Consider the following 21749-nt stretch of genomic DNA (forward strand, 5'->3'; position numbering starts at 1 on the left):
ATTATCATCTATTACTCTTGATTGTTGTTATATTCACATGATAATTCATATCTCTTCCATGTAGGTCTGAGCATACAGTAATCAAGAGCTCAAGATATATTCAAATGATAATTCATTTCTGTTGAATTTCTTTTAACATAATTTCTAACTTAAAATTTGTTATACTTAGTAGGTACCAGTGCTACATCTAACATAAGTTGTTTATGTTTCCAAGTTTATTATCTAATTTTTCACTTTAATTTTTTCTTTCATGAGAAGCTAAAGCAATCAAAGCATAAGTTCTTTCATGTAACTACATGAATATGATATTTGATACTATTGAATCAACACTATTTTGTACAAATCTGAATGTCATTGTCTATGCACAATGTCTTAAACTATGGTAATAATAATCACAACAGGCAACTTCAAGCCTGGGTATTTTAGTAAGTGAACTTATGCATTAGTTATTCAAATCTCTCCACCAAAAATTGGATATTGTTATTGAAAGACACATCAAAAATCAAACTATAACTTTAAAATACTTACAGGGATTATAATTAAACATACCGTTCATAATTCATTTCTCTATATATATAATCCTCATGCCATTATATACTAGAGGGAGAAAGAGGTAACAAAACCACAACACTGTGACACTACTATAAAACTCCAAATCTTAGCCCAACATATCATTGCCTCAAAATTAACTTTCAAGCCAAAAAGGTCCCTAATAGCCAGGGACTTCACTGAAGTTTCGTGTTTAGTGTCAGAGACCTAACTGATAGTAAATATGCACAGTCAGGGACTTAACTAGGTTGGTGTTTAATGGAAGATTGTTTTGAACAAAATAGATAATTAGATGACATTTAAGGATTTAAGATTTAGGGATTTCATATTCAATTTGGGCATATTGATTTTTGGTTCAGGGACCAAAGTGACAATTTTCTACTTTCACTTTGGTCCATGTGACACCTCATATGCGTAATATCATCACTTAACATATTTTTTTAACGTCAGAGACTAAAGTGATAACGGAAGTGCAGAGTGACTTATTTGTATTTAATCCTGAGTCAGAGAGATGTATGTGACAGCGAGCTGCAGAATCAGAGACTAAAGTGACTATTTGCTCAAAAATAATTACCCTCAGAAAATAATCAAACTTATCAAAATTAATGATGGACTTCTAGCTTCGATTTTTTGGTGAGAAATTGAAAACGCCTTCTCATCATCTTCTGTTTATGGAAATCAAGTGAAATTGGTTCATTTTGAAATCATTTATGTTATTTCAATGAAATTGAAACCGACTATTGTTATGAAATTTGAATGTTATTAGAATTGATGTAACATTGAAACCATGTATTGTTAGTTGATTTTGAAATTGTTTCAACAGGAAAAGTTAAGATGAAAAGTCGAGATGCTTAAAACATCACTTTGAATATGAGGATCAGTTTTTAGTATTATTTTGTTGAGATTTTTTTTTATGAACGAGACCGAAATGGGTCATATTGTATATTATATGATTTATATATTTTAGTTTATGGTATCCGACGTGCAATTCGTCGTACTGCTATCGTGCCATATAGCAGTTCTGCTCTAAAAATCTACATTTTCTAATCCACCATTTACGACCGTCGCCACCACCAGCAACAGAGTACTGTGAATCTCTTACACAGACGCGCTCGTTGGAACCACTTCCCTCTAAACTGCAGGTACCTCTTCACTCTTCACACACCCCTTTTGCTTCGAATATCTAAATCTTCAATTTTTCACGACTGGGTATTCTAGCTAACCCTTTTCTTCTATCACCCACAATCCATTTTTTCTTTTCCAACTTCTAAAGAATGTAACTTTGGTCCATATAGCAGCTTTTGCAACTGTTGTGCTGGCACTGATAATTAAGGTATTCTAAATCTTGAATCACGGACACATACGTCGGACACAACATTGACACTGACATGTTACCACCGGTAATAATTTGAAAAATGGCATAATTGAATGTAATCATATGTATTTTATGTTGTCGGTGTTGGACACGGGCGCACGTCGGAAACCGGATGGCTTCTATTAGAAGTTTCTGTGCTAGTGAGTAAATGATGCATTTTGTGGTTACCTTAATCCCAATTTGAAGCTTATTGTCTGTTTTGAATCTTTGATTCCTTAAGACCCTGAATTGCATTGGCTTCGTTTGAATTTCCTGTTTTCGCTTTTACTTATAAAAATAAAAATAGGCTGCATTGTTTTCAATATGTTTTCCTATAGAAATCTTTGAAATTAGAGTCACAGATTTTCCTATAGAAATCTTTGATAAGGCATAGAAAATTACACTTACACAGCAGCCAAATTAGGATAGATATCAGATTAGAAGTTTGGAAAATTAGGATTAATGAACTAATAGTCAAGAGTTTCGAAAATTGCTTGTTTATGATAATTGCTTATTATGTAGAAAATTGCTTATGGTTGTGTTATGTAGAATTGTGCATTGTGTCATGCACACCAGCCGAAATTAATACATTGCAAGGTCCCTCTTTCAATTGTTCAGCCATCAATTTCACATGTTTTGATAAAGCTTTCGTTCTTTCTTTTTTGTAAGAAGTTTTTTTAATGTTAATAAGCATGTTACTTGTTAGTATCTTTTGTCAAAGAATTAAGTAGTTTACTCCATACACATGTTCAAATTTCATCCTTCTAATTGTGAATAGAACTTACTTTCCTTAATTCAGTAATGCACTTCACTCAGGTTTTAGGTTCAGCATTATTGCAGCTTTGAAACCTTTCTACTTTTATTCAGATAGAGGGGGGGTGTTTATAAATTCATGTTTTGCCCATTGCCAAAGTGAATCGCAAGATACATGGTTTGAAGTTGGTTCTCCAAGAATAAAAAGCAAGGTACCAATCCCTTTGACAACAAGACATGCCGATAAACTGTTTATTATATGTGAGATTTTAACTAATTTGTTGGGTGAACATTTATGTTGTACTACATATATAGTGACCAACTTTTGATAACTAGTCATGTATAAAACTGGAAAAGGAATATGAGGTCTAGCAGATAATCAGTATAAGGTCTTTGAACTATGTTATTATTGTAGTACTATATCATTTGATGTTCAATACCATTCTTTGGCCAAATCTTGAATCTTACTCTTGGAAAATGAAGTGATATTTAAAGCTTGAACTTTTGGCATAGTGAATTTTTAATCAGCAACATAGTCAATGGTTTTCATTGTAAATGTATAATTTAGTTCATAGTTTCTTTAAAATTTTAGCCACGCCAATATCAAATCTCTAGATCTGCCCCTGTGATGCTGTGTTTATTATCGTTTATTCAACATGGATGCTATACATTGCTATGCAGCTTCATAGCTTCTTGGTGATGATGTGATGTGTGGCATGCGGCATTTTTATGATTTCATCATCATAGTTTTTTTAAACATTAAATGTCATGCAACCTCTGGTTGGTAGTGTCTAGTGAAAGTTGCATATCCGCCGACGTAAAGGTGCCACTTTGTATAATATAGATAAAATGGACATTTTATCAATGCTTGGCCACGTCTTTGTATTTTTTTCCTATATGTTTGGGGCATAATTCATAAACTCTCACCACTTTTACTCCGACTGAACCGATAAGAATTTATATGTGCCACAGGTGTCATGTTTCACGTGTTACAAGATGCTTCAGTACTCTATTAGTGGATCAAGACAGGCGATTCGAGCAACAATGCGCTATAGATCTGTTCTTCATTTCTTTTCTATTCCAAACCAATATCCTTCAGTTCGTTCAGTGTCTTCTTCACCACAAAATGTTGAACAGGCTGTTAGAGCTGAAGTAGAATCCAAAAACTATGTTAGAATTCCTGATCTCATTACTACGGAGCTGTCCCAATCCCAAAATTCAAACCCTTTCTCTTTTTTATCTTCTTTTCCACAGAATATACAAGTACAAATTGTTGATGAAATGTTGCAATCTTTTATACCTCTCAGACCACGCTATAAGCCCCAACTAGCCTATTCCTACCTTCTTTCCTACATCCTGCAAAGCTCTCACCCCCTCCCTCTTGCACTTGCTGTCCTACAAAGGACTCTACGTTCTGGTTGCCTACCTGTTCCTCAGACTCATGTTCTCCTTTCATCTGCTTGGTTGGACCGGCGATGTCTGTCACATTCGGTAGCTAATATTTTACTTGATATGCAATCAATTGGATACCATCCTGACTGTGGTACTTGTAATCATCTACTATCATCTCTTTGTGCTGTCAATCAATTTGTCGAGGCAATTGATGTCCTGAAGGGTATGGGTGGAGCAGGATGCATTCCTGATTCAAATAGTTATGGCATTGTAATTGGTGCAATGTGCAGAGTCAGAAGGACTTCTGACGCCCAAGATTTAATGAAGCAAATGGTGGCAAAATACGGGTTGACCCCAGATCATGGAACAATGGTGAAAATTTTGTCAGCATTACGGGCAAACAAAGAGATATGGAAAGCTGTTGAGATGATTGAGTTCCTTGAGAAAGAGGGAAACTCTGTCGGATTTGAGAGTTACGAGTTGGTGGTTGAAGGTTGCTTGGAGAGACGCGAGTATGTTTTGGCTGGAAAGGTTGCTATGGGGATGACAGAAAGAGGTTTTATTCCATATATCAAAGCGAGGCAGAAGATAATTGAAGGGTTGGCTAGTATTGATGAGTGGAAGATAGCTTGTGGCGTGAGACAAAGATTCGCAACACTTAAATCTTAGCTGTTAACTTATTTGCAGCGAGCCAAGTACAACTCTTAACGCTGAAAAGGTGACTACTACAAAGACTGTACCTTCTGCATTATGGTGGCATTTTTGTTTTCTCGATGGCAATGCTGAGACAGGATTGCAGCTCTAGGATCTCGGAGTTGCAAATCATTTGGAGTTATGCTCTCTGAAGTTAAAGCATGGAAAAGGAGTGAGCGTATACCTGAACTGGGTTGTATTTGCATTGTAGAATTGAATTTACACCTTCGCCCAACTTTGATGGTTATATTAGATTAAAAAAATGGATGTATAGTGTATTTTTGACACAGGAAAATGAAGTAATTTCATGTGTATTAGTTAAACACCCTCCACAAAAGGAAACAATATAAGAATATCAGTTGCACAGATTATAAGATGGTGGGAAATTTCATGTAATTTATGCTTTTGTGCTCCATAAAAATATTTAGTCTACCTATCTGCATATTATTACATTCAGTCAAATAGTTGCCATCTCTTCCTAAAACCTTTTGTAATTGGTGTAAACAATCTTTGTTGAGCTAATTTCTTTTATTTTTATAACCACAACAGGTCAATTATCCTAGCATGCTGCTTAATGCTTGACAGGGTATGTAGCATCCATGGCAATGCCACAAGTCCCATCTTTATCCTTAGTATCACGCTTCATCCTGACATAACCCGATTCACCCCAGTCATTTGCCCATGAATTCTTCACAATCCAATACTTATCACCATTTTCTTCTCCATACCCAACTATAGTCATGCCATGGTTGAGGTTCTTTCCACAACTTCCAGAGAAGATACCTTTTGAATAAAATTGAAATGCATAACCTCCAGCATCAGTTGCAATGGAGACAGGCTGATGAGCAACTGCAGCTTTTAGCATTTTCTCATTGCGAGCAGGTACACTTTCGTAGCCGCTTATGGTTACAGCATTGTTTTTAGCTTTGGACTTGTTACAGTTACCGTCTCTTCCTTTATAAGGATATTCTTTAGCAGTGGCTATCCCTCCATGTTTTTTGATGTAGTTGAATGCTATGTACATGTCGCCACCTTCGCAGCCTTCATTCCCACTTTTAATATCACAATCTATCAACTGTTGTTCCGATAGAGAAACTAAATTTTCTGTTTTGATCTTGTTGATGCCTTCTACAGCTGCCACTGCTGAGAATGCCCAACAACTTCCTGCATCAAGTTTGACACCATCATATCAGCACAAAACATAAATTTCAAAAATGTTTAAGCGTGCTCTTTAGCTCGCTACTTAGCAATAGATAAACTTCAGAAGACTTCAAATACATTTACTTGTTAGGTAGTAATTCCTCAAGGTAAGTAACTATTTTCTTTATAGATATAACTATATTCTTTATAGATATAACTATAAGACTAATTTATCCTGTCATGTTCATATCACAAACACTTCAGATAAAGTTCGTATAGACTTATCGTTTAGTTGTGCATGGAACTACTAGATGTGTGTATATTATATCATAGCATACTAGTAACTAAACTGTAATATTTGAGAAAATGAATAAACTTTTTGAGGCAAAAAAAAAAAGAGAAACTTGATTTGCAATAAATTACCACAACGGCCTTGATCTTTGACGTGTGTAACTGCACCTTTCTTTCTCCAATCTATGCTTTTCGGTAGTTCTCCATGTTTATGATACCTGAATTCCGTTTGTACACGAAACCGGGGCAGATAACCTAGATAGGTGCTTTTGAACTCTTCATTAGTAATATCTGCAAACCTGTTGTCTATGAGCTTGTAAGAATAGTTTTGAGAGTTGTAGAACTCTATATACTGAACATTTGATTGGTAGATGTCGAAACGAACTTCCCATTCTTCTCTGTCTCTGTAATGTCGTCCGTATCGTTTCAGCCATGTTTCATACCTCTTCTTCATGACTGCAGGATTAGTTGAATTCTTTGTGTGTATTTCAGGACATGCACTTGCAATTATCCATAGATTGAGTATAACAATGCTTAATGTTATAGTTGTCTTCATGGTTAGTCTTAGTGCATATGGTGAATTATAGAATTAGCACAAAATTGATATTTATTGATTATCACGAACAACATATAGTTCTTAATGTCTTATTTATTTGTGCATTGCAATGCATGCTCGTTTCTGTTTAGATACGTATTTCATTTGCATATTTATCAATTGTATTTTCATGTCTTTGGTGCTTGCAAGTTTTAGTAACACAAGAATTGTGTATCTCATTTTCTGCATGACCATAATGAAGACGTACAGGTCTTGTCATAATTTAGGCTGTTTCAGTTGGTGTGAATAGTTTATTCTTGTGTTGGCTTATTGAATGAATTCCAATTTACATGTAGACTATAATTATTTGTTATATAGTCTAGGCAGACTAGGCTGATATTGTCTTGCACCGTCTAAACTTAACTCACAAGAATCTCATTGTTTTTGTTCCTATGAAATATTATTTATTAAATTTAGTTAATCTCATAAGTTTTTAACCGGTGGTTTAGACGAATGTTTATTGCCTTAAGGTTGAACCGATAAGCACCTTAGTTCAATCTTTGACCAAATTTTAATTATCTTCCGACTGTAGATTAAAAAATTCTCGTAAGTTTTTGGTTTTGTTGTTTGTATCATGTTATTAAACCATTCTATAATTTTAAAATATAATTTTCTATATATAAAAAAGATTTATAGAGTCTCTAGCAGAAATCTTGGCATGCGATTGGTACAGGATCACGCAAAATCTCTTTGGTAGAAAAACTATATAATTTTGAATGTATATAATGGAATGGAGCTAACAAAGTTTGCAATGTGGTCTTCATGATTGATGGATCAACTAACTAAAGTTTTATGATTGTTTCTAAAAATATGTAAGAGGGAAAAGACAAAAAACTGTCTAGAGCCATTTCAGATGAGAGAAAAAAAAAATGGTCTATAGGAATTTGTTGTATACGATAGATATTTAACAAGTGTATTAAAACTATCGAAGTAATAATTTTTAAATTCGTGTCTACAAGGATTGCGTTAACTTTGATTTGGCAATTTTGTTATGATCTCGGATGTATTAAATGGGGGATGCACAAGGGAGTTGGTTGGTTTGCATAAGATAATAGAAACTTATAAAAAGTGTTTGTAAAGATAATAGGAGAATGAGATCACATCTTTTGAATCCTCTTGTTATTGTTGTTTGGTAGACTGCACCTAAATTAGAAAAATGTCCTTCTAGTTTTACGATGATTGACAAAAATTAACTCTGATCAATCTCTTGAATCAAAGTTCTTTTCTCAGATTACAACATCTAATTATTTAGGTGAATTCATATTCTTCAAAGGTTTTCCGAACATTAATCTATGATCACAACCTAACAATCATCTATTCCTAGATTGATCCGCTCAATTGAACAGTTTAATTAGATCTAAGTTGAAAGTTATGATAAGTAGTTGTTCAATCTTTGAAATCAGTCTATATGTGATCAAGATATAAAAAGAATTAGGCACAAATTAAATTGAATAAAAACTATAATTGCATTCATACAAAGTAGTATTTCACAACCTACATGATTCAAACATATCTAAATTAGATTCCTCTCCAGACCTATTCTCTAAGAATTTAGCTACTCGTAACGGAAATTACAAATATCAAATTCAAAAGAAGCATTGTTTCATACACTAACTATGAGTTTGGTGGAAGGCCGCATCTTCAGTCTTCTGCTCTCAAAAATGTGCTTCAAATCTTCAAAATTCATAACCCTTTCTTTGAAAACAAATTATGCTTTTACAGGTAAAGTTTTGGACACCTCAAATTGTGTTACGATGACCAAAATCGTGACATGATGTCTTCATTAATTTCAAATTTTAATTCTGGTACTTCTCCAAATCATGCCACGATTTCAAGATTGTGTCACAATTTTTACGCAATAACAATTCCCTTCATTCTAGACCAAAAATTGTGTCATGGTGCCAAAATTGTGACACGATGCTGTCAACTCGACCATTATGAATATTTCATGCTTTCTTCACTTTAGGTTGTCTAAGGACACAAAAGACTCAATAGAACATCAAAATAATTGATAAAAAATATGTAATGATATCATGCCATCGGTCTATTTAGTTGTAATGATTACCCATGTTGATTAAAAGATAAAACAATTAAGTGAATAGAAAATTAAAGGGTATGGATTACTAAAATTAATTTTCCACTTGTTTGATTGCTCACATTGGTGATAGGTTATGGACATAGATTCCCCATATTATTGATGTCTCACTAAAACAAATTATGGTTGCTCCTTTGGTCCTTCAATATAAATGCGTAAACCATTTGGAAGATAACTCCTAAATGACACTTTTTATGTTTTGTAAAGGCTTCATAAGATAACTCTTAAAGGTTATTTTTTAGGATAAAGAGTAAATAGGAGGGTTAAAAGAGCACCTATCACATTTTTTAGCCATTGCTTGGGTGTTTACAGGTTTGGGTGATCCATTCAACCCAATCATCCAACGTAACCCTCATTTCACCCAAACTAGTTCAAGTTCGGATCCAACTCGATACAACTCATTCGAACCCATGAACCCACAAAGCCAACCCTTTAAAAAATGTTAGATTTTTTATTCATTATAATTTAGTTTAGTTTATGACTTTTATATGTTAATCATGAAGTATTTCAAGTAAATTCGAGTAATAACATATTAAATTTAGTCTAAATGTTAGGATTTACATGAACTAGAATATCTTGTAGTTATATAGTTTTTTGGATTTTATTTTTTAAAAAATATAGTTAATGACATGTTGATCCAACCTAAACCAAATCACACATTAGTAGTTTGGGTCGGTTTGAATTTAACATTAAAAATTCGGGTTTTTTTTACCCAACTCGAATCAATGAAGTTTGATCAGATCGGTTACGAGTTTGGCCTAAGTTGACCCAACTTGGCCGTCAACATCCATAACCATCGCAACCGGTTAGTATTTTTCGATGTAGTTTAAATTGATTTGTGATATTCTGATTTTAATCTAATAGTCATGCTTGTTTGTCTTGTTGTTAAGCTAATATAGGAAAGTTAGATCCATAGGTTACTTACCTAAATATTAAAAAAAAAAAAAAAAAGTTTTTTTTGTTAAATCAAATGTATCGTGTCACATGCAACTCTAGAGATTAATTTCCTTCAGATAACTAAGATCGGGGGTTGACTTGTTCAACTAATATTTTTCCATCACCGACCAAAGATCGGACTCTAAACCCAATTGTTAAGAGACCAAAACATCTAAGACGTGTGTCGGACTGTATTGGTAGCTCTCTAATGAGGCTCAAGTGAACAAACTACCATTAGAATATGACATGGACCAATATGATGCAACCCTATCGATAGGTAATCGAGTCTTTTAAATATGGATCGGATCAACAAATGTGAAGGTTTAAAGCGAAATTTTGTGTCCAAGGTTCGAATCCAAGGCCTTACATATATTATGTATTGTCCTTACCAACTAAACTAAATTCACGGGGACGTGAATTATGATTGATTAATTTTGTATTAAATTAATTAATAGTAAATGGAGTGAGTGAACGTAATACTATAAGGTCTCAAAAAGATAAATACTAATAAAATTATATTATTATTTTGAATTAAAATACAAGTTTGGTGCCTAAAATAGATGCTTCATTTGCATCCCCTTGAGCTGGCCCAGATTTAAATATGTGGTAATTAGGAGAAGATCATATATGCAGGACAATCAACAGTTATTCAGATGCATAAATGATAGAATAGTGTTGAAGTGTGTTTAGACTTTTGTTCTATTTTCTATTCTCGTGTCCATTTCTATTTAATCGTGAATCTATTGAAGCTAGCTAGAAACCCTAGCTTTCGATAGCCACGTTTAGAAGCTACACAACTCTACATACCTATGAACTTAAAAGATACCATTGATTATAATATCAAATTCCATGAATGTGCTCTTAATCATGTGCTATGTCAAACTTTTACCTCCTTATAAAACTAAATTAATTCAAGTTAAGATAAGATGATGATAGAAGAAGGTACCAAGAAAGACATATATGCACATCCACATAGAGAGAAAGAGAGCATATACCCTACATGTGGGAATGGTTTGGGGACAAAGCAAAGAAAGCAAATAGTGCATGCAAACAATTCACATGGAAGCATAACATGATCTTCACAGGAAGTCCTCACTTTTCCCTCTCTTTCACAGCTCATACCCCAAATCCCACGAGTCCTCACAATTCTAGTTTTAACTATATCCCTTAAACTACTGTACCTATACTTAGCTTTTTAATGATAAAATGATTAATGTAACACGTCACACACCATGCATAACCTCTTATAAATATAATAATATCTTATGCACATGGTCTTTGTTCTCCTCTAAGTTAAAGATCACAAAACCATATGATTTCACCAATCACTAACTCCCTTAAGTGGGGTTCTCTTTCCTTTTCATCAAGAACGTGGACACTATTCATTTGGAATCAAATCAATTACCTAATTCTATTTTCATATCTTAATTTTAGAAACTAAACTAGATATATATATATATGCTTCTCATTTTGCTTCCTATAAATAAACTTATAAATATTTTCTTTAACCACTCTAACTCTACCTAAATTGGTTAACTAGACTTTGACTCATTATCTCTACCTAACAACCTATGAAGCACGTATATGGACATGACATCGGACACGATGCAAATACATATACGTCGATGCAGCTAATAACTTGAGAAAATCACATATTTTAATGTAATTATAAATGTCGGTGTTATGTCGGATAGAACATGTGCCCAACACCGAAACACGTCTAATTTAAGGAGTGTCTGTGCTTCATAGCTAACATGTAATATTGCAATTTATAAAAATACAAAAGAATTTTCAAATGAATTAACCTAGGTTAAAATTAGTGTTCCAAAGGGTTATCATTATTATAAGGGCATGTCACTAAAGAGAAGGTCACAAGGGCACGTGGTGGCTGATTCCCACTAGCTATTAAATCCACTGGCGACTTTCCAGTTACACCGTTGAGTCCCTCTTCCCAGCTGTTCATAGCTGTCCATTCCTTCTCCATTCCCATGTGACCCTACTGCACACAAGATACCCTTTAACATTTTTTTATAGGATAATATACCCTAAATAAAATTTAGCAAATTTTTTAAAATACTAACATATTGCACATCACAAAAAAGAAAAATAAAAAAAGTAGAGAGAAAAAGTTCATGATTTTGTTTTTTTAATTAACTTGGCTTTCTTCCCTCTAACATTCCCTTGTGGTTTCTGGAAATATACATATTTATTTAAGGGTTGTGTTAGAGGCTCATCACTTTCATTTTTCTTCTCTCCCATTCATACATTGTATATGTTCATATATATATATATAGATATATAACATTTTGTTATAATTAACAACATCCTTAACAACAAGAAATATTTGAGGTTTGTGAAAATTCCTGTTTGTTATAGTTTTGTACATCTCTCTCAAATGGCACAATTACCTCCTAAGATCCCAAACATGTCACCAAGTTGGCCAGATTTTTCCACACAGCAAAAAAACATTATGCCAACATCCATTTCAACCAATAACATTGTCACCACAAATAATTACCAGAATCAAAACCCTTCATGGGTGGATGAGTTCCTCGACTTTTCCTCGGCAAGGCGAGGCGCTCATAGAAGGTCGGTCAGCGATTCAGTCACATTCTTAGAAACACCAATGCTCGATGGAAAACACGATGGTAACAACAATGACAACGAGTTCGACAAGTTTGATGATGAACAATTTTTGTCCATGTTCAGTGATGAAATATCTGGTGTCAATAACATGCCACCAACATTGTCTTCGTCGAACCCTTCGAGTCCTTCAGATCAGAATTTTGTCAATAATGATAATGAGAAAGAGAAGAAGGAGAATGATTTAGGAGAGATGAAGAAAGAGGAAGATGAGAAGCAATTGAAATATGAACCTGATGAGGTAGAAAGCCAATGCAAACAGGAAAATTCACAGCCTCAAAGTAACAACAACAATGTCACTTCTTCTAATGATAGAATTACTGATCCAAAGAGAGTCAAAAGGTAATTATCTAACACTTCTATATCTATAGATAAAAATTAAAACATGTAGGAATAGGATGAAATTTAAAACAATTTTTTTTCTTCTAAAGTTCTTGCATAATTCAATTTTTCTAATAGTATATTTTTATCTATACATATGCTTAATTTTGCTAATAAACTTGCAATGCCCACATGACATAATTTTGGAGTACTTCATTATTGTAGATTATTTTTTTAAGCATGATTTTGATATTCTAGTTGTAATTGTTGATTAGTTTTCATGCATTTCTCTTTATAATTGAAATATTGTTGATCTTGTTTTCTTGAACTTATTATATTTTTTTTCTTTGTTTGTAAGTGAAAATAAAGCATTTTTTTCCTTTGAGTTTTGCAACTGATTCTGGTTTTTTTGCATTAGAATCTTGGCGAATAGGCAATCAGCACAAAGGTCACGTGTGAGGAAGCTGCAATACATATCAGAGCTTGAGCGTAGTGTAACTTCATTGCAGGTTTGTCACGTAACATAACATAGCATGATTTCACTATAATTTTTATATTATTTATTTGCAGTACTATAATATATGGAAATTTGATGTCTATATACTACTCCTTTCGTTTCTATATGTAAGCACCATTTGCATCTAACAAAAGGGTGCTTTGATATAGGGACGGAGGGAGTATATAGTAGAAATGATCAAATAATAATGTTATTGACTTTTTGTTACACCTTCTATTGACAAAAATATTGAAGACCGAAGTTTCAGTGCTATCTCCAAGAGTTGCATTTTTGGATCATCAACGCTTGCTTCTAAATGTTGATAACAGTGCTCTCAAGCAAAGAATTGCAGCCCTTGCACAAGACAAGCTATTCAAAGATGGTAATTTAATTATTTCTTCAATGTTATATTATTCAATTTCATTATTATTATTATTATTATTATTATTATTATTATTAATTGGTGAATTCATGTGGATATATGAGTAAAAGAATATGTACCCTGTGGTCCTAATGAGACCATGACAAGTCAAGCATGAAATGACAAAATAAAAATGGAGAAAACACACCAATAACAATAAGCTATATATAGTAGCACTGTAGTTACTTGAAGTTGGTCAAGTATTCACTACGGAGGATTAATAGAACTAGTGGTATTGATAAAATTAAATTTAATAAGAGTGAAACAGGTCAATAGTTATGAGACTGCACACAGAGTTATGATGAATTTAGTGAATGTGTTTTTGTTTGCATGCACGCCTATTTATGTGATCATGTGCCCTATCATAAAGTAGTTAATATACTAAAAAAACTCTTGGATAGACACAAACATTTGAGCTCGTGTAATAGTCATTTTGGTCTTTGAATGTGCAATAAATAAGCACAATAGTTTTATGTATCAAAATTTCGAGAGTCCTTAATTATGTATTATGTTAGTAAAAATAGTCTTTTACGTGCAAATGTTAGTAAATATATTGACGCATCGTAGAGAGGAGACCCGTAGATGCCGTTGTAAGAAGAGTAGATCAATTGGAGGAAAGTCAGGTAAAAAGAGGTAGAGGAAGACCTAAGAAAAACATTCGAGAAACCATTAGAAAAGATTTAGAGGTCAATGAGTTGGATCCAAATATGGTTTTTGATAGAACATTATGGCGTCATTTGATCCATGTAGGTGTAGCCGACCCCACTTAGTGGGATAAGGCTTGGTTGTTGTTCTTGTTGTATATATAGCTAGGAAGAATGTCGTAGTAATTACTATAATGATATATATATTTACATGCAGCACATCAAGAGGCACTGAAGAGGGAGATAGAAAGATTAAGACAAGTATATCACCATCAGAACCTCAAGAAGATGGAAAATGCTAATGGATCACCCTTACCATCCCCATCACAAAAGCCAATATGTGATTCTCAAACAGAAAACGAACAACTTCTCAATGTATGAACTCAACTCTTCTGAAAACCAATACTAATTTAGTAGCTAGCTAGTTTATATATTATATTATAAATATTGCTGAATTTTTTATAAGACAAAGAAGAGATTTTAAGGAAAGGGAAAAAAAACATCAAAAGTTTTCTTTTTCTTATGTAATTGTAATCGTGTACATAGTTGGTCAGTCACATTTGGATTTTAATTTTCTTTAAATTTAAAATACTGAACTTAAAACTTAAATTGTCTAATCTTGCAAAGACGGTTTAGATATGACAGACAACATACATTCACAAGATCATGACTGCATGCAACTCATGCATGTTCTATTGAATCGTTAGATACATTGTACATTTTTTTTAGTGAATTCGTGAAACGAAACAAAATAAATCTTCTTCCACTTAATTTACAGTTGGTTGTAAGCCGTTGGAATAATCTAACTGTCTACAACCAAATGTAGCATAAAAACAAGTGTGGAATATCCATTTTGAAAAGGAAACTAAATTTAGTTTGAAAAGTCACGTTATTGGGTGTGGGTGGTTACTGTGGTAGTAGTACTACGTACTAGTACAAGTAGGGTTCTTTCTGTTATGAAACAGAGCATGCACGTGATGTGTTTTGCTTTAAAACTTAAAAGAAAGGGACCACTCAAAGTTTGCATGATTGGAATGCAGGGAAACACATGTGCATCAGTGGCATCAAAAGAAAGGGTGGAAGAAACAGTTGTGTCTGCTTTAACATGATGTATATCTCTATATATAAAATATTTAATGGAGTTGGTTGATGATTCTTTCACTTCTTTATTTGTTGTGTTTGATTCTTTTGCTATTATTGTTTTTTAATCTTTTTCAATCTATTTGGAAAAACAAAGAAAAGTTAATTGGCTTGTGGAATGTGGAGTGTGATGGATATGGATAGAATGAAAGAAAGGTGTGTCAGTTTTTAGGTCTTGGAATTAATGGGTTTGGTTGTAATTTGAAATTATTATGTAATCATTTTTATTTGACATATTGTTTAAAAATCTAAATTGTAAATAGTCATTTTGACTCAAATTGCGCTGTATATATGATGGAGTTTTAACTGTTTCATGAATGAAATTTTGTGTATCATTATCATATTTACTATCCTACAGCTTAATTGGGGACAATATAGAAATGTTGGCAAAGGATAAGGTAGTTTGGTATTGTAAAACTATGTCATCACAAATTTCAGAAAAATTGTCATATAAGATTCAATTGAGTTTATGGTAGAGTAGTTGATTCAATAATTGGAATATGCGATTGTATATGTCACATAATTTCAATTTTTACCAGCTTTCATACAGTCACAACATTGGTAGCAGTTAAATTGAGATTGGTGTAAAAAGTGTAACTGTCCAATTTCGACCCAAAGCACGTCCATGTTTTAACTACATGAATGTATGAACTTCGGATTATTAGGGTCATATTTCCCTAAAAATCGGAAAGTTATAAAAAAAAAACTGAAATATCACAAAATCATTTTTTTCACCCCTTCTTGTTATTCTCTACCAATTACGGTAAAACCATATGTGATGCCTCATAAAAAATAATAACAAAATACATATTCACTGTTTCACACTAACGGCAGTTGACTATGGTAGAATTTTGTGACTTGAATTTAACACTCAAATTTGATAGCTGATGAATTATATGCAAATCGTCAATGAAGTTGGTGACTTTGGCTAACCTTAAATGATGCATAGTTTCTTTCCAAATCTATACTTTCTATCGTTAAAGAAGAAAGCCATTGCCGCTCTAAATCATGATCAATAGTAATATAATCGTGGGGAGTACTAGAAGGTTGGATTCTATCCCCTAATAAGAATCCTCTGAGAAGAGCTCAATGCTGAAATATCTTTGGGGGACCCACTAACACCACCATTAGTTGATGTGCATTCAGATTATATATGGTTCAAACAAAGTGGGGCTCTGGTTCAAGCCTCGGCTCAACCTTGGTTCGACAAATTGGACACGTGGAATGCGAAGCTAACCACTTGTCAATACAACCCACATGAAAACTATGCTTACAATTTGGAAGCAACCTCATCATTTCTTCATCCTGCAATAAACTCAAACACACTGCACATTCAACAATATTATTGGAAACATTGTTACTTTCTTCTTGTTGCTTTTGTTTGAAGAGGAAAGTAGGAAGAGTAGTGATGAGCTTAGGGTCGAGACAAGTGTTGGGTGGTTCTGTTAATTGGGTGTGAGCTTGAGTGGCGGTGAGTCTCACTTCGCCATTGGCTGCTCTCCTAAGTGCTTCGCGATTGAAAATAAATCTGGAGTAGATCATGTGAATAGCGAACATTAAAATTAAAAATAGTGCTAAGGAAACTATGGTGCTAAGCAACATTAATTATTTTGTTGAAGTCGTTCTCATGGTCTCGATAGCCGTAGAAGTTACTCATTAGTATAATTTATGTGTTAACCTGTGTTTGTGTGTGTGATATAATATAAAAGAAAGAATGAAGATGGAGAAGGTGGGGCTTGTTTTTCTTTGTTATATGGGTGTTTGACTTCCGTTGAAAATCTCAGCCATAATATAACACATATATGATCGTTAAATTGAGATCAGACAATTTAATTTAATTTTTTTATTTTTCGACGATGATGAGTTCCTTGGGTTGGTGTGTTGGATGTATGTGTGGAATGAAGAAAATATTATTAATATGGCAAATACTGTAAGTAGGTATAGTCGTCCTTGACTAACAAGAGAACTGACGGTTGAATATTGACGCTTAGCATGAGAACTGAGAAAGGTATTGTGGAAGAGACTGTTATTTGTTTGATAGTTAGAACTATTGCCTGGATATAGAGAAGACAAATAAAGGGAAAATAGTTGCGAGGGAAGGGTATTATGGACTAATATGCTACTTTTCTAGACGACTTATCCTTCATTGACCACTCATGCGGTGTGTGAATTATGAGAATTGTTGTTCCCACATTTGGTTTGGCTGTACCACACGAGTAAATTACTCAAATGTTCCTCGGCAATTAACTGTCGAAGAAAACTTCGGCAGTAAATTACCGATTAAAACTGAAAACTTCGGCAGTTAACTGCCGAGGAAATGTTAAGGACTTAAATGTTAAGCCTAAAACAAAGAAAAAGGAAATAAAAGAAGAAAATTCCGTGAAAGTTCTTTGGAAATAAAATAGACAAAAAAAGAAGAAGATCAAAATACAATTAAAATAATTGTGAATATTTCCGTAAAAAGGAAATAAAAGAAGAAAATTCCGTGAAAGTTCTTTGGAAATAAAATATTCACTATTGTTGAAGATCAATATAACAAAAAAAAAATCAAAGGAGTAATACAATTAAAATAAATAAGGAAGGCAAATCAATCAAAAATGAAAAGAATATTTATGGTTTTTGTCAACAAAAAAAAAAAATTGAGGTTTCCTCGGCAGTTAACTGCAGAAGTTTTCAATGAAGTTTTTCTCGGCAGTTAACTGCAGCCGGTTTCATAATTCGGTAGTTAACTGCCGAGGGGCATTTAGGTAAATTATTAGTGTTTCTCAACCAAAGGTAATGTCAACAGCAATTCTCGTTAATTATTCACTAAAGAGCCTAGTTTTTATCCTTCTATAGTAAAAGGCCACCAGGATAACTCAGACAGGTGAGGGGATGCCAGTAATTTTACAAACAACTAATATTGATATTAGAAACTTACTATAAAACCACATATATTAATGTTTCATAACAACCTGGGTTCAGTTTCTCTGATTAAATATTAGAAACTTACTATAAAACCACATAAATCAAACAACTAATAAAACTTACTATAAAACCACATAAATCAAACAACTACATAAATCAAACAACTGATAAAAAACTAGTTTCTCAGAGCCTTGTTGTATTATTTATGTTGAAACTATTGTTGGATTTAATATATGCGGTGCATTAATATTGAACCAACAATTAAAAAAATCTAGATTCAACATAAAAAAAAAAAAAACATTTACCACATATATTTGATGTTTCATAACCAATTATCAGAGAAACTGAACCCATTTTGGAAGAATCGAGAGAGATTTGCAAGCAGAGTAGATTTGGATGAGTAAGTAGGAAAAGATTGGTTTCAACTTTCAAAGATAACCAATTCTCAGAAACTGAACCCATTTTGCGAGAATCTGAGTCGTGAGATTTGCAAGCAGAGCAGTTTGGATGAGTAAGTAAGAAAAGCTTAGCTTCAAAGAGACCAAATCTCAATGGAACCTAACCTTTTTTTTTCTCACATCAAATACCAAAAGGAGAAATAGAGCAAGTCGACCATAACAAAATATAACATTAATATCAAATCAAGGTTGTCTTCAAAACAGAAACTATCTGAACTGAGTTTAACATAAAGTACAAACAAAACAGTAACCTCATATTCATACTTGCAAAACAAAAGAGATCCAAAAAATAAGATTTCAAAATAACAGACAAGCCTAAGCCTCATTACAGCTGGCATTCAAAAAAGCTCTTCCAGGTTGACGGTTGGCCAATGGTCCATGGCATCCAAGAAGCTGAAAAATCACAAAAAGAACTTATAAGTTGAAAGGTCAATTACTTCAACAAAACTAACTGAAGAAAAGTATCTATGAGTGTTCAAACAGATTATATTCACAAATCAGACACATGCCCTAATATATTCCAAACTAACATGATTCAAGTTAGCAAAAAGTATGTCCTTAGCATGATGAAGAAAATATGAAACATGCAGTACAATGAATTCACACATGCAGTACAATGAATTCACATGCAGCTTCACATTTACCTTGGCGTTAACTCCATCAGGCATAATTCTGTTTTCAGATTTCAACTTAAGATACTCAGCTCGATTGATCTTTGTGAATCCCCTGAAGAAGCATTCCAAACAACAATAATTAGAATTAATGCATGGATTAAAGTAAAAGGTCAAAGTAATCCCAGACTACAAATCAACAATAGAAGTAAAGTGATATTTCATTTTTCAAATACTTACCACTTTCTGCTAACGATGATCTTTTGACGGCCAGGGAACTTAAACTTAGCACGACGGAGGGCCTCCTGAGCATGGTGGCTGTTGTTGTCTTTGCAACGGACAGAAAGAAGCACCTGCCCAATAGCCACTCTAGCACAAACACCCTGGGGCTTTCCAAAAGCACCCCTCATACCAGTTTGAAGTCTATCAGCACCAGCACATGAAAGCATCTTGTTGATCCTGAGTACATGGAATGGATGAACCCTGACTCTCAAGTGGAATGCATCCTTTCCTGCAAACTTAGACATGTACTTGTTGCAGGCAATCCTAGCTGCTTCAAGTGCCTCACTTGAGACATTTTCCTTCTCCCAACTGACCAGATGAACACAGAAAGGAAACTCATCAACACCCTTCTTCTTCATGCCAACATCATAAATCCTGATCTTCGGATCAGGAACTCCACGACAGAATCGTGATTTTGGATATGGCTTGTTCTTAATTTGACGGTAACACCTAGCAGGTCCTATAAATAAAACAAACATGATTACAATTACACAAATAGTACAATAGATCATAACATCAAATGGTATAGATATAAAAATGCACTATGCATCAGTTTCATACATTAAAATATCATAACATTAAGAGGTTTTTGTTACGCTTCATGATTATAAAGATATACATATAATTAATATTAATAAGTAAATAAAAAAATAGAAATGCAATCTCAGCCGAAAGATGGTGATATTTCTGAATAATCACGGAAATCAGAATAGTAAGGATATAAAAATTGCATCATAGATTGCAGAGCAATAAACAATAACAAAACAAAATACATATAATAATTTGAATAACTATAATTAAAATTAGTACTTGGGTACATTCAAAATATAAACAGGGAATTAGTAACAGTAGGTTTATAATTAAGTAAACCCCTGTGTCGCAAGACCTGTAAAAGTTTGATCTATGCCAGTAAAAACGAAATGTCAAGCTACTAGACAAAAGTCAGAAGTCTGGACATCAGATACCATAGGCAATATACATGACGCATAATCAATGAAAACAAATAATAAGAGAATTAACCATAAAATTAAAATTCAGAAGATATTATAGCTTGCGAGAGATCAGATGGTAGTGCATGTTTGTTTCATCATGAAAAACAGAACCGTATGGATAAATATCATCATTTCTCTTGCAATACGTATACTAATAGTACCAAAGACAACAAAGAATGATAGACTCCATCATATCATGTATTACGTATTAATAAACTCCTCAAATTCTCAATTAATTTAAAATATTCAGATTCAACTTACAGCAACATCAAATCAACACAGAAAATAAAATTAATACAATAGATTTCGTATATATAATTAAATTTCAGCTCGTGATTTATAAACCCTAAATCCTAAATCACAAATCAAATATAAACATCAGGTCTCATTAAAAATTGAAATAAAACGAATTCATGGAAATGAAATGAAGAAACGTATGGAATTATCAGAAACGAAACAAACAGAGAGAAATGAATGAAAATTGGAAGGTAATTAGGTCTTACTTCTTCCCATGGCTGCGCTGCGTTCCTCGCGTCCTGTGCTGTCTCCTTACACGATTGATATGTGAGGTTGAGAAAATGTATATATATGTAGGGTTTAGGTTTAGGTTAGATATTGGGCTTATGAATGGGCCTATGTCTAAATCAATAATTTCTTGAACGTGGCTTTCACACCACCTTAATTAATATTAACAATGAAATAAACCCTTTACTTTACCCGTACAAAACATAAAAATTCCACTTTTACTCTTATTGTCGTTTAATTTTACATTTTTTTTTTCATCTTCACCACACAAAATATTACCAACATATACAACTTTCGAAGAACTTACAAAAAAAATTATAAAACCATAAACTTCAACCCACAGGTTTCTGATTTATAAATTGTGATTAGAAAATAAGGGTGTATCATTTTAACTCTTTAACTCTTGTTTTAATATAACATTTATGGCTTCATTCATCTCTTCTTTACCGTTTGTTTTGTGGTTAAGTTCATCATGAGTTAAACCCTTTTAGTGAACTATACATGATGAGGT

The 21749-nt window shown here is 33.2% G+C and overlaps 4 protein-coding genes, 2 non-coding genes and 1 pseudogene across 8 annotated transcripts; 2 read left to right on the forward strand and 5 right to left on the reverse strand.

Moving 5' to 3' along the window:
• The first annotated feature begins 1549 nt into the window (after positions 1-1549).
• On the forward strand, positions 1550-5110 carry LOC25487732 (pentatricopeptide repeat-containing protein At1g06270). 3 transcript variants are annotated; one of them, XM_024777241.2, is made up of 3 exons: positions 1550-1691; positions 2771-2868; positions 3629-5110. In XM_024777241.2, exon 3 carries the CDS (start codon positions 3653-3655, stop codon positions 4715-4717), a length of 1065 nt encoding a protein of 354 aa, XP_024633009.1. In that variant the 5' UTR covers positions 1550-1691; positions 2771-2868; positions 3629-3652; the 3' UTR covers positions 4718-5110. The 3 variants fall into 3 exon arrangements, with proteins under 3 accessions (XP_024633009.1, XP_013465185.1, XP_039686717.1); XM_013609731.3 differs by having other exon boundaries at positions 1553-1691; positions 2720-2868; XM_039830783.1 differs by lacking the exon at positions 1550-1691 and having other exon boundaries at positions 1911-2868.
• Positions 5111-5161: 51 nt separating this feature from the next.
• LOC25487733 (zingipain-2) lies at positions 5162-7264 on the reverse strand. Its single transcript, XM_013609732.3, has 2 exons — positions 6305-7264; positions 5162-5905 (listed from the first exon to the last, which is right to left on the reverse strand). Exons 1-2 carry the CDS (start codon positions 6726-6728, stop codon positions 5313-5315), a joined length of 1017 nt encoding a protein of 338 aa, XP_013465186.1. The 5' UTR covers positions 6729-7264; the 3' UTR covers positions 5162-5312.
• A 4474-nt stretch (positions 7265-11738) lies between these two features.
• On the forward strand, positions 11739-15741 carry LOC25487735 (basic leucine zipper 34). Its single transcript, XM_013609734.3, has 5 exons — positions 11739-12783; positions 13181-13271; positions 13514-13640; positions 14541-14698; positions 15364-15741. The coding sequence occupies exons 1-5, from the start codon at positions 12194-12196 to the stop codon at positions 15430-15432; spliced, it is 1035 nt and encodes a 344-aa protein (XP_013465188.1). The 5' UTR covers positions 11739-12193; the 3' UTR covers positions 15433-15741.
• Positions 15742-16298: 557 nt separating this feature from the next.
• Positions 16299-17065, reverse strand: LOC25487736 (RING-H2 finger protein ATL40-like; annotated as a pseudogene).
• Positions 17066-18978: 1913 nt separating this feature from the next.
• LOC25487737 (60S ribosomal protein L10) lies at positions 18979-21360 on the reverse strand. Its single transcript, XM_013609737.3, has 4 exons — positions 21217-21360; positions 19680-20181; positions 19473-19554; positions 18979-19221 (listed from the first exon to the last, which is right to left on the reverse strand). The coding sequence occupies exons 1-4, from the start codon at positions 21224-21226 to the stop codon at positions 19144-19146; spliced, it is 672 nt and encodes a 223-aa protein (XP_013465191.1). The 5' UTR covers positions 21227-21360; the 3' UTR covers positions 18979-19143.
• LOC112419604 (small nucleolar RNA Z196/R39/R59 family) lies at positions 20379-20465 on the reverse strand. The gene has a single exon (XR_003009729.1). It is a non-coding gene; the product is annotated as a small nucleolar RNA Z196/R39/R59 family (small nucleolar RNA).
• LOC112419603 (small nucleolar RNA Z195/SNORD33/SNORD32 family) lies at positions 20777-20852 on the reverse strand. The gene has a single exon (XR_003009728.1). It is a non-coding gene; the product is annotated as a small nucleolar RNA Z195/SNORD33/SNORD32 family (small nucleolar RNA).
• Positions 21361-21749: the final 389 nt, after the last annotated feature.

The sequence above is a fragment of the Medicago truncatula genome, chromosome 2 (assembly GCF_003473485.1).
Source record: "Medicago truncatula cultivar Jemalong A17 chromosome 2, MtrunA17r5.0-ANR, whole genome shotgun sequence".
NCBI classification, from domain to species: domain Eukaryota; kingdom Viridiplantae; phylum Streptophyta; class Magnoliopsida; order Fabales; family Fabaceae; genus Medicago; species Medicago truncatula.

What these genes read in the sequence shown, in the direction of transcription:
- LOC25487732 (XM_024777241.2), top strand. Translation starts at nt 3,653, where the DNA reads ATGCTTCAGTACTCTATTAGTGGATCAAGACAGGCGATTCGAGCAACA.
- LOC25487733 (XM_013609732.3), bottom strand. Translation starts at nt 6,728, where the DNA reads ATGAAGACAACTATAACATTAAGCATTGTTATACTCAATCTATGGATA. An exon ending in CAAAGATCAAGGCCGTTGTG is followed by an intron (nt 5,906 to 6,304) that starts GTAATTTATTGC and finishes AACTTGATGCAG; the next exon opens with GAAGTTGTTGGGCATTCTCA.
- LOC25487735 (XM_013609734.3), top strand. Translation starts at nt 12,194, where the DNA reads ATGGCACAATTACCTCCTAAGATCCCAAACATGTCACCAAGTTGGCCA. An exon ending in GATCCAAAGAGAGTCAAAAG is followed by an intron (nt 12,784 to 13,180) that starts GTAATTATCTAA and finishes TTTTTGCATTAG; the next exon opens with AATCTTGGCGAATAGGCAAT. An exon ending in AAAACGAACAACTTCTCAAT is followed by an intron (nt 14,699 to 15,363) that starts GTATGAACTCAA and finishes ATTGGAATGCAG; the next exon opens with GGAAACACATGTGCATCAGT.
- LOC25487737 (XM_013609737.3), bottom strand. An exon ending in ATCATCGTTAGCAGAAAGTG is followed by an intron (nt 19,555 to 19,679) that starts GTAAGTATTTGA and finishes ATGCTTCTTCAG; the next exon opens with GGGATTCACAAAGATCAATC. An exon ending in CTGATGGAGTTAACGCCAAG is followed by an intron (nt 19,222 to 19,472) that starts GTAAATGTGAAG and finishes GTGATTTTTCAG; the next exon opens with CTTCTTGGATGCCATGGACC.